Raw genomic sequence first — 13,634 nt, forward strand, 5'->3', positions numbered from 1 at the left:
CACTCCTTCTATCCATCCATCCATCCATCCATCCATCCATCCATCCATCCATCCATCCATCCCCAGACACAACCTCCCTCCCTCCATCCATCCGTCCCCAGACACTCCTTCCATCCATCCATCCATCCATCCATCCATCCCCAGACACAACCTCCCTCCCTTCATCCATCCATCCCCAGACACTCCTTCCATCCATCCATCCATCCATCCATCCATCCATCCATCCATCCGCAGACACTCCTTGTATCCATCCATCCATCTCCAGACACAACCTCTCTCCCTCCCTCCATCCCCAGATACTCCTTCTATCTATCCATCCATCCCCAGACACTCCATCCATCTATCCAGCCCCAAACACCCCCTTTATCTCTCTATCCATCCCCATAACCTCCTTCTGTCTATCCAACCCCATACACACCTCTCTATCTATCCTTCCCTCCCCATACACACACCTCTATCCATCCAGGCCAATACAGCCCATCTATCTATCTATCTATCTATCTATCTATCTATCTATCTATCTATCTATCTATCTATCTATCTATCTATCTATCTATCTATCCATCCCCATACTCCCAGTCTGTCTATCTAACCCTGTATACAGTCCCTCTATCTACCTTTCCATCCCCACCCACCCGCCTATATCTATCCATCTAATTATCCAGCCCCCATCACCGTGATGTCTGGGCACCTCACAGTTATTAGTGGCATTAGTCTCACGCACCCTGTGTGGCAGTGCAGCGCTAGTTTCCCCATTGTACAGGTGGTAATGCAGCCCAAGGTAGATTAAGTGACTTGTCCAGAGTCCCGCAGGGAGCTGGGGGCAGAGCCAGAACTGAGCCAGTACCCTCTTTGTGATGTCGGGATATCCTGGTGGGCCCCCGAGTACGTGGCCTGGCATGATGTGCCATGGGACGCAGCACAACACTTACCTGGGTTCCCAGCACCACCCACAGCTCAGACACCCAACCCCAGCTGTGACGGGCCATGGGCCCAGCACACTCGCAGTGTGTGGATGGTCATGCAGCACAGGGTATGTGCTCTGCAGTGCCCCACGGTATGCCCTGCATGTGACCCTGCCTCATGCAAGTACTGGACTCCAGCTGGCCCTCTGGCATCCAGCATGGCAGGCAGCCACCTGTGCGCCAGGACATGTCCTGGGATGGTGCTATCAAAGCCCCCCAGAATGCAGCAATCCCTCCTCCTGCACCGGGGGCTGTGGCACATGCTGCTCTCTCTCCCCACCCCACTTAGTTTGGAAGGGACAGTAACACCAGTGCCCTGCAATGACACCAAAGGGCAGGTGTGATGCCTGCAAGACCCTATGAGCCCTTGGCCTGGTCCTACCCCATTCACTACCCAGTCTCTACCTCTCTCCTCCAAGACCAAGGACTCTACCACACTTCTCCCTATGCTGAGTGCCCTGTCCATCCTGCCCCCCATTCCCAGAGTGCCAGGCTTTGCTGCCAGGGCCTTGATTCCCCCCATCTCTCACCAGTTTCCAGGACAGAGTGAAAGGCACTTGGGGCAGGGACTTTGGCTTGTCTGTGGCTCTGATCCTGGGCCTGAGTGGGCAGCCTATTATAGTCAATGCAGGGCCATGCTCCACAGAACAATAAATGAGGGCTTTGTCATTATCCCCATTCTACAGATGGGGAAACTGAGGCAGAGGGCACTGACTTGCCCCAGGTCACCCAGCAGGCCAGTGGCAGAGCTGGGCCTAGCATCTGTGCTGCTCTCCAAGGGTGAGGGGCAGCACAAGGCAGGAACCCCTCTCTCTGTGTTGTGTTCGTACAGCACCTAGCACCACGGAGTCTTCAGCGGGGAGTCCCACAGCTACCCACATTGCTATGATGTATACTGACGGGCCTGGCCCTGCTGAGCCCTGGGGAATGTTATGGCAGGCGTCAAGGGGAGCAGAACTGGCCCACACAAGCTGCAGTGGAGAATCCCACCCAGAATGGCTAATGTTGTATAAACACCAAGACAAAAGCCAGGAGGGAAACTGAACCATATCTCTGACAGGAGACAGTGTGTCCTGGTGGGCAGAGTGCCAGGCTGGGAATTGGAACTGTTCTGTGCCCGGCTGTGGCCCTGGCTGAGTGGGTGACTTTGGGCAAGTCCCTTCCCTGCTCTGTGAGCGTCGACTTCCCAGCAACTATAGTTGTATTGAAAACAGTATTAATGTTGTGATGTCTCACTTTAAATTCTCAGGTGTTTTCCTGGTCCTTCTTGCAGGCAAGGGGCTCTGCAGGGCAAGGTGAGATCAGAGTCAATCTGCAGAGAGCCAGCTTGCTAGATCAAAGTGGGGTGTGTTGCGTCTTGCTGCCTTCGGGAGCAGCCTGTTTTGTCTCTCTCTGTTTTATGGTTCTTGTGTGTGCTTGATTGTAAGCGACAAAGTTATGTGGCATTGAGAGGATTTCTATTTTATAAAGCTGCTCTCTGGGGTGTGTGCCAGGAACATAACACAGAGGGGACACAGGCAGGGCAAGGAGCATGTGGAAAGAATGGTGAAATGTTATCAATAACGACACTGTGCCCTTTTCTAGATCATCACCTCCACGCATCCTACCCTCACCATACACGTGTGCGTGCTCTCACACTCATCCATACATGTGCATTTCCACACATTCATCATACATGTGCACGCCCACACACTCATCATGCATGTGTGCGCACACACACACATACACACACTCACAGATGTCTCAGGGCAAGTGATGCAAGGTAGAGCGGTTTGATCCTGATTCCTCACCCCTTGGTCAGGCATAGCTGGCAGTTTGGAAAGCAGCCTGCGTTGCCCGGAGGCTGTCGCTTTCCCACCACCGCTGCGTGGCACCTGAACACTGCTGGCGTGACAGGAGGGCCCAATCCCGCACACACCTGCTCACCCAGGGCTGGTCTTGGCCTTTGCTCGCTGGGGCCAGGCCTGCCAGCCGCTTGCACCCTCCTGTGGGCTCTACTCGGGCCCCACCTGCAGGGACTGGCACCTGGCGCTGCGTGGACGTGATTCTGGGCTCGGAACCTTTGCCGGGTCAGGAGCCTGCAAGGGGAACAGGTCCGTGGGCTTGAGGGAAGGATGTGCTGGCTCCAGATCTGCCCAGACCCGTGGCCCTAAGCCCTGGCCCAGGCGAGGGGGGGACAGTGTGAGGGGCTCCCCCCGGTCCTCCCTAGTCTACAAACCCCGGCTCCTGTGTCTTTCTTTTTAACTCTTCAAGCCACTCAGCCATGACCCCCCTCCCCCTCCAAAACCCCAGCCAGCCAATCCCGCGCCTCTCCGCTCTGCCGGGCCGCTCTCGGGGGGACCCCGTGGGATAAAACCGGCTGGAAATGACTCTGATTGGAAAAAACTTCCCAAGCAATCAAAAGTCAAACGGAGATTTCTGGTGGTGCTGCCCCCGCCCCTCCCCCCGCCGAGCGGGTACTCGGAGACAGGCAGCTGGAGGCGGGTGCTGCAGCCGAACAGGTAACAGCAATACCCCCCCCCCCCCATGAGTGCTCAGATCTCTGCTCCCCAGGGGCGGGGGGAGACCAGATTTCGGGGGGGGGGGTTGTAAAATCGCTCTTCCACGTGAAGGGGGCGACCCTTAGCGGAGGGGGCTTGGGCTGTGACCCCCCATCTCCCAGAACTGATTGGATTTTCACCCCTAAGCATCCCACAGCTGAGGTTGCCTCGGACTCCTGGGTCCCTCCTGGCTGCAGAAGGGGGCTGCCTGGGTTTCCTGGCCATTTCCAGCATCTCATTTTCCCCTTCTCCCCTTTCCAGGCCTGCAAGACATTTGTGTGGGGGGCTTGAGATCCAAAGGTGACCCCCCCCTCCCCTGCAGCGCCCAGCGCCTGCTTGGGAAGAAGAGATCTGCCGCCAGGAGCAGCTGCCCGCCTTCCTTCTGAGGGGCGATCTCCCCCGCCCCCTAACCAGCCATGCCCCATAACACCATCCGATCAGGTAAGATCTGCCCAGCCTGGGCCTCCTCCGTCCTCCATCCGATCCCCGCGCTGGGCTGGATCGGAGCCTGCGCTGCGAACCCACTTGGCGATGGAAGACTTGGGGCTCGGGGTGTGTGAGAAATGCTGGCTCCAGGGAGGGGGGAGGGATTCCGCCCGAGATGAGCCCCTCCAGCAGTTCACCTCCGGTCTGCTGTGGATGGGCCATTTCTTCCCCTGCCCGAGAGCCGGGCCAGCCCGATACTGGGTGTGTCTGTGGGTCTCTCCCCACGGGCACGTTTGCTTTGCGGTGACGCTCCCTGGTACCTTCTATGGCTGATTGATCGCGGGCCCCTCGCTTTGGGAAATCTCCCAAAAGGGAGCGAGACCCCGGAACAGAAGGAAATCTCCCCTTCGGGCGGCCAGGCAGGAACGGGCATTTTCAGTTTCAAGTCAAATTGGAATAAAGTTTAAAGTCAAATTTGCCCCGTTCTGAGTGCTGAGTTTCCAGTCACTTCACCAAGGGTCCGGATTGAACCCAGCCTCCATCCCGAGCGACCCCCGTTAGCAGGACGGAGGCTGCTTTTGCGGGGCCTAGTACAGTTTATTTTAACGGGAGAGAATTGTGGGATTTTTTTCCCCAAAGAAGGAGAAAAAACTCTCCCAGATTTAAATACCCCGCAGTTAATCCAGGGGTAATTATGTAATTAAAACCTCCTCATTAAAATATAGAAATGATCCCAGCCGGGCGCCCCGAAAGCAGGGAAAACACGGGCGTAGATCCTGCGATGTGTGAGTTTCACTTGAGCACTTGAGCTGCAGGAGACGGCCCGGGTTGAATATTGACCGGGCAGTTGGCGGGGCGAATACATGGGGGGTTGGGGCAGCGGGGATCCGAGTGTACCGGGAAATCACCGCTCCCTCGCCCGGTGTGGGAATAAACACGAGCCGCCCGCGGGAAGCAGGGGGCTCTGGGCAGGGGCGGGCACGGATGGAGAAAAGCCCTTGACAAACAAAACCAAACCCCGCGCGGGCTGCTAAAAGCCACGCCGGGCTCTGGTGACCGGGCCGGGGACAAGGCAGGTGGGCGGACAGGGGGACCTGAGTTGGGGAAGCGGGGAGTTTGCAGAACTTTTCCTTCGCTTCGGCTGGCTCCGCTTCGGGTCCTGCTGGCCCACGGAGGTGACTGTGGGAACGGGATGGAAGTCGGCTGCACATTATTATTGCTGGTGGGACGTGGCTGCTTTGGGGACACGCGGCGGGGCCAGGGGGGTTCGGCTTGACACCTTTTCCGGGGCGGGGGAGGGGATCCAAGTGGCTATTTGCCCCACAAGCTTGTGTGTCTGTCCGAAGCTACTAACCCGGGGTGTGTGCGGGGCAGGCAGGGAGACAAACGGGGATTTACAGAGAGCGCTTCGCGTCTATTGATCCCGGAGACACAATCGATAGTTCACATTAATTCCGGGCGAAGATAAAGTCCAGCCCCGTAAAGGACGCGTGAGATGTAATAACGCGGGGTCGGAGCAGGGCACTGAGGTATCGATGTATCTCTTTATTCAGGTTGTTGTGTAACACACCCCAGTGTCCCTCCGGTTCTTGTGTAAACCCAGCGGGTCCAGGTAACTGGTGAGAATGTCAGTGGCTGAGCTGCCGGCCCCGAGCAGTGTGTTTCCATGGAGCGGGGCCTCGTTGATCCGGATCGGGGCATGTTTTAGTTGTGTGGTTTCAGTAGCGAAGGGACTCGGATCTGCGCTGCCCCTTGGCACATCAGACCTGAGCCCGGCTTTGTGCTGATCGCGGGTCGGGTCCCGCTTTTTCTGCCAGCAGCCCCTGGCGGGGGTGGGGGGGGGGTGTCCAGGTTATTTTCTTTGCGTTAAAAATAAATGTACCGAACGTGTTTCTTCCCCCTCCACATCAAATCCCACATTTCTCTTCGCTATCTCGCGTCCCTTTTCCTTCGCCTGCCCTCCCTCCGGCCCTGTGTAAACCGGTACATACTGGGGGCTGCAGTGTGGAGCCTGAATTCGGACTCACCGGGCCGAATTGAGTTTAAACAAATCAGACTGATCCAGGGACTTTACCATGTAACAAAGAAAATCGGAGAGGAAATAAATCTATTTCTCCCACGCGAAATCGGTCGGTAAACTCCAATCAGTTGATTGGGGAAGGGATAGCCCGGTGGTTTGAGCATTGGTCTGCTAAACCGAGAGTTGTGAGTTCAATCTTTGCAGGGGCCATTTAGGGATCTGGGGCAAAAATCTGTCTGGGGATCAGTCCTGCTTTGAGCAGGGGGTTGGACTAGATACCTCCTGAGGTCCCTTCCAACCCTGATATTCTAGGATTCGTTTCTACTTCTGCAGTTTCCTTGTTTAAGGAGAAACGAATCTCTCCGCAGGTCACTGCAATGCAATGTCCGCTGGCCTGGCTTGCGCCGGGGAGAAAAGCCAGACACGTTTTTAAAACAACGAAGCCCCTTAACGACCCAGCTGCGCTGTCCTCTGCCACCTCCAGGTCTGTTTCCATCCCCAGCATTATTCCAACCCAAGCGACAGCAAACACCGGGACCCTACAAAGCGCGGCCGGATTGTAGGAAGTGTCATTTTTTTTAAAAAGAAAAATTGATTCCAGGCGATTCTGCTCCCAGCGTCTCCGGCACAAACACACAAGTCAAGTTGTCTGTGGTTCCGGGGTTTTGGTCAGTGTATTTTCTCTCTCGCCAGCTCGTTCACTCCCCGGCTAGTGGATTTGGGGGGTAGTTTGATCGCCCCCGGCCCGGCTTCAGACGTCGGACTATGCTCGGACCTGGAATTCCCCGAGCGGCTGGTCCTTCTTTTTCGGCTGACTCTGCTGGGACAGGGAAAAATGAAAATCCCAACTAAACAATGAACATTGTCACCAAAAGCCATTTTCAAAGGCACGAAGGGCCATTTTCCAGGCAGGTTCGTGTTTCATGCAGGGCCAAAAATAGGGCGCAAGAATATTAAAAAGGAAAGGACAAGAAATCTAAACTACAATACACGGGGCTCCCCCAGACCCAGGGTTAGTTCAGTGGGGAGACACGGAGAATTTTGGGGTTGGTGTTAGACTGAAAAGACACCAGTGTAATCCGAGGCCCCCAGAGGCCCAATCCCCGGCTACCCAGAGACCTGTGTGTGTGTGTGGGGGGGGGGGAGGGGAGGTTTTAAGACCCAGCCTTATATTTTTATTTTTATTTATTTTTAGACGGTTCTCGTCCGCTTCCGCCCCCACTCCCAGCCCCGCAAGAAAAAGTCCTCAATGAAAGTTAATTAGGAGATAATTTAGCTACCTCCTGAATTAGTTTCAAGATAAGTATCTTTTCAGGCTTTGTCACTTTAATTGTCCCAGTGATGGATGGAGAGTAATTGTTTTTGACTGACACTTTTTTTGAAGTCACATTCAGGAATTTATTCTGTTTTCTTAGTTTACCCAGGGTTTTTCATTATCTTGTCATAAATCTACGGTTACATTCCGGGGGGAAAGGAGGGGGAAGGTTAATTAATTTTAAAGGGTCATCTTGCCACTCGTCCTTCTGATTTTATTTTTTTTTAAATATGGCCTGGGACAATGGGGCAAAGAGGCTGCAAATGTATCCAAAGGAATGTGTGTGATTGCTGAGGGAAGGGGTTAAATATAAAAAGACATTCTGTGATCACAGGACGGAGCGCGGTGGATCCTTCATGTCTGGGCCCAGGGACAGCGACATCAGACAAACAAGTAAATACATAAAAGAAATGACCTGGGTGCTGCATAGCTGTGATTTCTTATCACTGGGTATTTCTCTATCTATCTAAATACAAACATATGCACACCTGCCTAGATAGCAAGGTAGATGTGTATTAGTGTGTCTACATTAGAGCTCTGCTGTGTACGTTTTATGTCTAGAGGCCTACCAGTGTCTATGCTATATAGACAGGTGAAAGTGTGCTGGGATTCCCCTGTGTATCTGTGGGGTGTGTGTCTGTGTATTGCAAGCTGCATTGTGTTCTCCTGTGTTTGTAACTGTGTACATTTTATATGGAGCTGTGTAGCAAGCTGCAGTCTAGCAGTGGGTGTGTACCGCACACAAGGGCCTACAAGGGCCTACATCTGAGCAAGAATAAGGAAGGTCACCCAGATAGATCATGTAGCCACAAACCATAGATTGCAGAACGCTCACCCAGCTCTGTGACATGGGCATAGCCAGGAGGTAGCTGCTCATTCTTGTATCTCCATCCCGGGTCTCAATCGCACACATGTGAACCACGCCGCACGACTCACATGTGAATCCCGTCCCAAGCAACTCCAGGCCTTGTCTGCAGGAGGAGTGTAGCCAGCAGAGCTGTACCGACCTGGCTATGGCAGCCAATCCTGTCCTGGGGCTGGGACAGATCCTCAAGGCAAACAAGCGCGACCAGTATCACCAGCTGAGGCTGTTGCCGGTACAGCTCTGAGGCAGGGGTGCTGGAACTCGGGGTGCAGGGTTTAGTTTGATTCAGTGGCTCTCAGCCCCCACACTGTACAAATTGTTCCAATGCCCCTGTGGGCACCCCTCCCCCCATCCCCAGAGCCAGGCTGGCAAAACTTGGAACCTGTAGATGCCATTTGTAAAGTGGCTCGGGCGCCGGGAGCCCGGATCCGTGAGGCAGGGGCGTCTGGCGAGTGATCTCAGGGCTGGAGTCCAAGTGGGTTTCATGTCCCAAGTCGCTTTGAGGCTCTTTGGAACGTTTTGCTCTGTCCGGAAGCAGGAGCAGTTCAGCACAGGAGCTGAGAAGGCTGATGGGCTGGGGGGGGGCGGGGGGGGGTAATTATAGCACTCGACGAGAGTAGTCCCAGTAACCCGGCCCTGCTCAGCTCCAGGAGGGGGCAGGCTAGCAGATGTCCCAATATTAGAGGCTTTGTCTTCTATATGCAACTATAACACCCCCCCCCTCGCAAAAAAAAAAGTGTCCTGATTTTTCACACTTGCTCTCTGGTCACCCTAGTGCATGCCCCAGGGACTGATCCTTCTCTCCCTTGTAATTTACATCAACCCAAGGAGCCCCCCTGCCTTTGAAGGAACTGGGGAGCAGGGACAAGAACCAGGCCCCTTATCCATGGGCCCGATCCAGTGGTGGCTGCGGTGAGCACAGGTTTGGTTCTGGTGCCATGGGAGCAGGACTCAGCAGCCCGCCCCCGCCTTGCTGTAATTATTAATGGGTGCTGGTATGCAGGTGCAGGGGGAGCATAAGCCCAGGCCCAGGGTTTAATCATTCACGGCCCAGAGCTGGGGGTCAGGTGTGGAGAAATGAGAGAGTTGTTTTTTAAACAGCATAAAAAGCTTTAAAAACCCAGTCTGAGCCTAGGGGAGTGGGGATCCATGGGGCCCAACCGGGGAAGGTAAGAGCACCCCCACTGTGTTCCCCCAACCCATGTGTCACACATGAAACACTGCACCCCCCCAGCCACTCCCATGTACCACTGTGATCTCCACCCCCACTGCACTCCCCATTGCACCCCCACCCTCACCAGTGCACCCCCACCCAGCCAACCCCATGTACCATTGCACTCCCCCACCCCCAGCCACCCCCATGCATCCCTGTGCCCCCCACACCCTCACCACTGCATCCCCACCCAGCCACCCCATGCACCACTGTGACCCCCACCCCACCACTGCGCCCCGCCAACCAGCCACCCCATGCACCACTGTGACCCCCACCACTGTGCCCCCCCCCCAGCCACCCCCATTGCACCCACCACCCAGCCACCTCCATGCACCACTCCCCCCCGGCACCCCGCCACTTCCCCACTGCACGCCCCCAGCTGCCCACCCCACGCACCATGCATGCACCACTGTGTCAACAGGCCAACACATCCACACACACACACACTCACTCCAGGATACTGACATGCATCATCACACCAGTGTACAGGATACACTTGTCAACACACCAACAGTCACGGATCCCCACACCAAAGAATGCAATCGTACAGACACATACATAGACTGGAACAGACAGACACACAACCATAGACACACACCGCCAACCTACACCCACCATCCATCCAGACAGACATGTACAAACCGACACAGCATCCACAACCCACTAGGTGCACAGCCAACATACAGACAGCTGCAGCATCCACAGACCCCCATAATTCTGTATGAACACCTTCCCACCCCCTGTGTGTCTATACAAACACACAGAGTCAAATATACAGGTATGCACCAGCTCACAACATACTCACAGTCTAACATACATAAACACAGCCAACATACATGAACACACCCATATGTATAGATGTCCCTATACTCCCCACCCCTCTGGGGAGAGAGAATGGACACACAGCATGGTAATAAATAGGTTTCAGAGCCGAAAATATATTTGAAAAATGCTGCACGTATTTTTGCCAGCTGGAACAATGTGAGGGGGCGAGACGCCCAGCTGGTGCAAACTTGCGCACCGCTGGCTCCAGCAGATGCCCAGTGACTGACACCAGCTGAGGATCCGGCCCTGGTCTCTGGAACGTCGCTGTAGCATGTTTTCTCTGAGACAAGGCAGGAATCGGAACGAATCAAGGGAGAAATACATCTGCGTAAATCACCTTGTGGTGCAGCCGGTATCGTACAAAACAGACAGACAGGGCTTTTCGTTACTGGTGCATCACCTCACCAGGCAGTGATGGAGCAATTGGGTGGCTGTAATGTATTGTCACTTATTATCTGGCTGTAATAATAGCGCTGAATATGGGGCAGATTTTCAGAGAGGAGCACAGGCCTGGGGGAAACCAAAGGGCTCTGTGCATCTCACCCCACCCTTGTGCTTTTTGAAAATCACCCCCCTATTTCATTGAAATCCCGGGTGCAGTCAGGGAGAGTTGCTGATTTACACCAAGTAAAGATCTGGCCCTCTAATCACAACGCCACACAAATCCCCCCCTCCTCCTCCCCGCCACGTTCAAAGGGAAGAGGGGAATGGAGATACCTGGGCCACTCCTGAAACACCCACCCCTGGGTGATCTGCAGCCTCTGGAGCCAGCGCCCTGTAGGGAGCAGCTGGGCTAGGCTGGGGCAGCCTTCTGCCAGAAGGGGGTGCCCCTGGGATGCTGTGAGGTGATCTCCATCCGAAAGCAGAGTAGAGGAGTGAACCCTGCAGCCCTTACTCCCCCGAGTAAGGATCGGGCAAGGAGCTGAGGAGTTGGTGTGATTCAGCAAGACTCCGCTCATTGCAGCAAGGGCCCAATCCTGCCCAGGGTGATCCTACTGGCATCAGGGGATGGAGCAGAGTCCCTCCCATGCACAAGTGTCAGAAGGCTCGGCCCTGGGGCTGGGGCTTCCCTGTGGTGGGGACCACGTGTACGCAGGCTCTGGCACAGACCCGCAACATCATTAGGCCTCAAACTAGGACGTGGCCCAAGGTGACGCTGAGATGACACGTGGCCCATGCAGCGACACGCTGCCACGTGCTGTCCCGGGACGGGATCACGCTGCACCATGGGGCCATAATTATGTGGCATGGAAACCCCCGGGACCAAGAGCAACTGACCAAGGAACCACCTCACATAGGTGCTTGGCGAGGCTAGGGGCAGATCTGGATCCACGCAGTGAAATGGAGCCAAGCGGGATCGTGCGCCGGGGCGATGTCTAGGGCTGGGGTTCTCAGTCTGGGCTCTGCGGACCCCTGAGGGCTTAGGCTGAAAACTCACTGAACAGACTCTAACGACAGCTGCAGACCAGAGATTTCCAAAGGGGTCTGCGCCTCCATTCAGAATTTGTTAGGGGTCCGCAAATGAAAAAAGGTCGTGAACCACTGCTCTGGGGCGGCCTAGGGAGCCCATGGCCAGGGGGCATTGGGCGATGTACCACAGGGCTCTCGGGGGTTGTTCCTGGGTCCCTTTGGCTGGTGTTAAATGTTCTCTGGGAAGGGAAAAGCCAGGCTCCTTCACGGCTGCTGGGCCCGAGAGCTGAGCTCATCAGCGTTAATGGTCCCCGGAGACCCGCTGGGGCCGATGCGCGCCGGCCGAGCGTCGAACGGGGCTGTGCAGCGCAACGCTCATCGCTCCAGGCTGTGGAGTCGCAGGCCAGATTCTGCCTCTAGGGACAGCACTGATTTCTATGGGCCTTCGCCTGATTTGCACCAGGGCATTGCCAGGGCTTTGCCTGGGGTCGCGGGGCAGCTGCCGTCTCGGGTAGGGGCGACAGGGTTTGTTCAAAACAGCCCAGAGCTCTGCTGGGACCCAATGGAAACTCCCCCCACCCTGCCCATGCCCCATTGTACAGGTGGGGGAAACTGAGACACAGGGTGGGGCCTGACCCAGCTGGTCTGTGACAGAGCTGGGAGTGGGATACAAATTTTGGCCTTGCTCCTGCTCCCCTTATTCAGCCAAGTCCAACTGGAGTTTCCAGATCGGATTCTTAGGGGCAAAGCTCCCTGCTCCCCCAGCTGGAGCTGTGCCCCCCAGGCCTCTGCTCCCTGCCCAGGGGAGCCCCACTCTGAGGGCCAGGTGTACGGCTGGGGGAAGGTGAAGGAGCTCCCTGTCAGGCACTGGAGCTGGGTCTGGGGCGAGTGGGGCAGCTTGGCTGGTGCTGGAGGTTGTCGCTGGGAATGGTGGGGGCTGGTGGATGCCGGGGCTAGGGTCAGTATTTGGGGTGGTGGGGCTGAGCGTGAGGTTGGGGTGGCCACTGGCTACAGACGGGGGGAGCCAGGCATCGCAGCGGGGTCTGGGAAGTTCAGCTATGGGGCTGGAGGAAAGGTTCAGCTTTTCATGTTAAAGGCATTTGAATCGCGCATGACGTCTTGCCTTCCCACTGGGAAGGGGGCCACATGCCTCTCTCCATCCGCCCCAGAGTGGACCCCCCAGCTGCTTCCTGTAGTATGGAGGCCTCTCTAGCAGGGATAGGCCCTGCCGGGTGACCTTGGGCAAGCCCCAGTCCCTCTCCCATGCCTCGGTTTCCCCTCCCAGCCCTCGTCAGTTCAGACTGCGAGCTCTTTGAAGCAGCCTCTCACTGTGTGTCTGGGCGGCACCTGGCCCAGTGGGAACCTCAGTGGAGGTCCATGCCCCCTGCTAAGGCCACGTCCCCCTGGCCACGCCAGCCTGCTGTGGCCTGCCCCCAACGCCGCCACGCAGAGGTTCTGTGCCACTCTTGTCACAGCTGGCTCCTGGCTAGCAGCACATCCTTACCTCTGGCAGCTGCTGGCTCTGACCCAGCTCCGCTCCGGGCCCGGATGGCTTGGCCGCCCTGACGTTTGGACAGCACTAGACCTTACCAGCGGCTGCACCAGCCATGCTATTACGTCAGCCAGAACAGCATTCTCTGAGGCAACAGTGGAAGCAGGGCTGGAGGTCCATGTATCACCTCCGCAGTGCCTGATCCACAGCCCACTGAGCTGTGGATGGACTTGCAGTCCATGGGCTTGGATCAGGTCCTGCAGGGCAGAAAGCAAGAGCCCTGAATTGTCCCCTGTAGCTTGACCTCTGCCCCTCCTTCCCCCCAGGGCTATCCCTGACCCCGACTGGCCCCCAACATAGACTGCGAATGAACCCACCCGCCAGCAACCTCCACTCCCCGTTTGAATGGGGTCACTTAGTGTCGTGGAAGCAAAGTGCCGTGGAGGGTTTGGTTGGAGCAAAGCTGGGACAGAGCTCTTGGCGTCTCAGAGGCTGATGTGACGAGATAGCTGGACCCGTCCGACAGACTGCACTCTACAGCCAAGATGGCTGACGGCCTGGAA

The 13,634-nt window shown here is 56.1% G+C and overlaps 1 protein-coding gene across 14 annotated transcripts in view; it reads left to right on the top strand.

The window, feature by feature from the left end:
* Positions 1 to 3,363: 3,363 nt before the first annotated feature.
* The window catches only part of PAX8 (paired box 8), a 44,589-nt gene continuing 34,318 nt past the window's right edge, over positions 3,364 to 13,634 (top strand). For all 14 annotated transcript variants that reach the window (XM_054020497.1, XM_054020490.1, XM_054020498.1 and 11 more), the window contains exons 1-2: positions 3,364 to 3,466; positions 3,767 to 3,946. In XM_054020497.1, the coding sequence (XP_053876472.1) occupies positions 3,922 to 3,946 (25 nt within the window). In that variant the 5' untranslated portion in view covers positions 3,364 to 3,466; positions 3,767 to 3,921. The remainder of the gene's footprint in view (positions 3,467 to 3,766; positions 3,947 to 13,634) is intronic.

The sequence above is a fragment of the Malaclemys terrapin genome, chromosome 2, assembly GCF_027887155.1.
Source record: "Malaclemys terrapin pileata isolate rMalTer1 chromosome 2, rMalTer1.hap1, whole genome shotgun sequence".
NCBI classification, from domain to species: domain Eukaryota; kingdom Metazoa; phylum Chordata; order Testudines; family Emydidae; genus Malaclemys; species Malaclemys terrapin.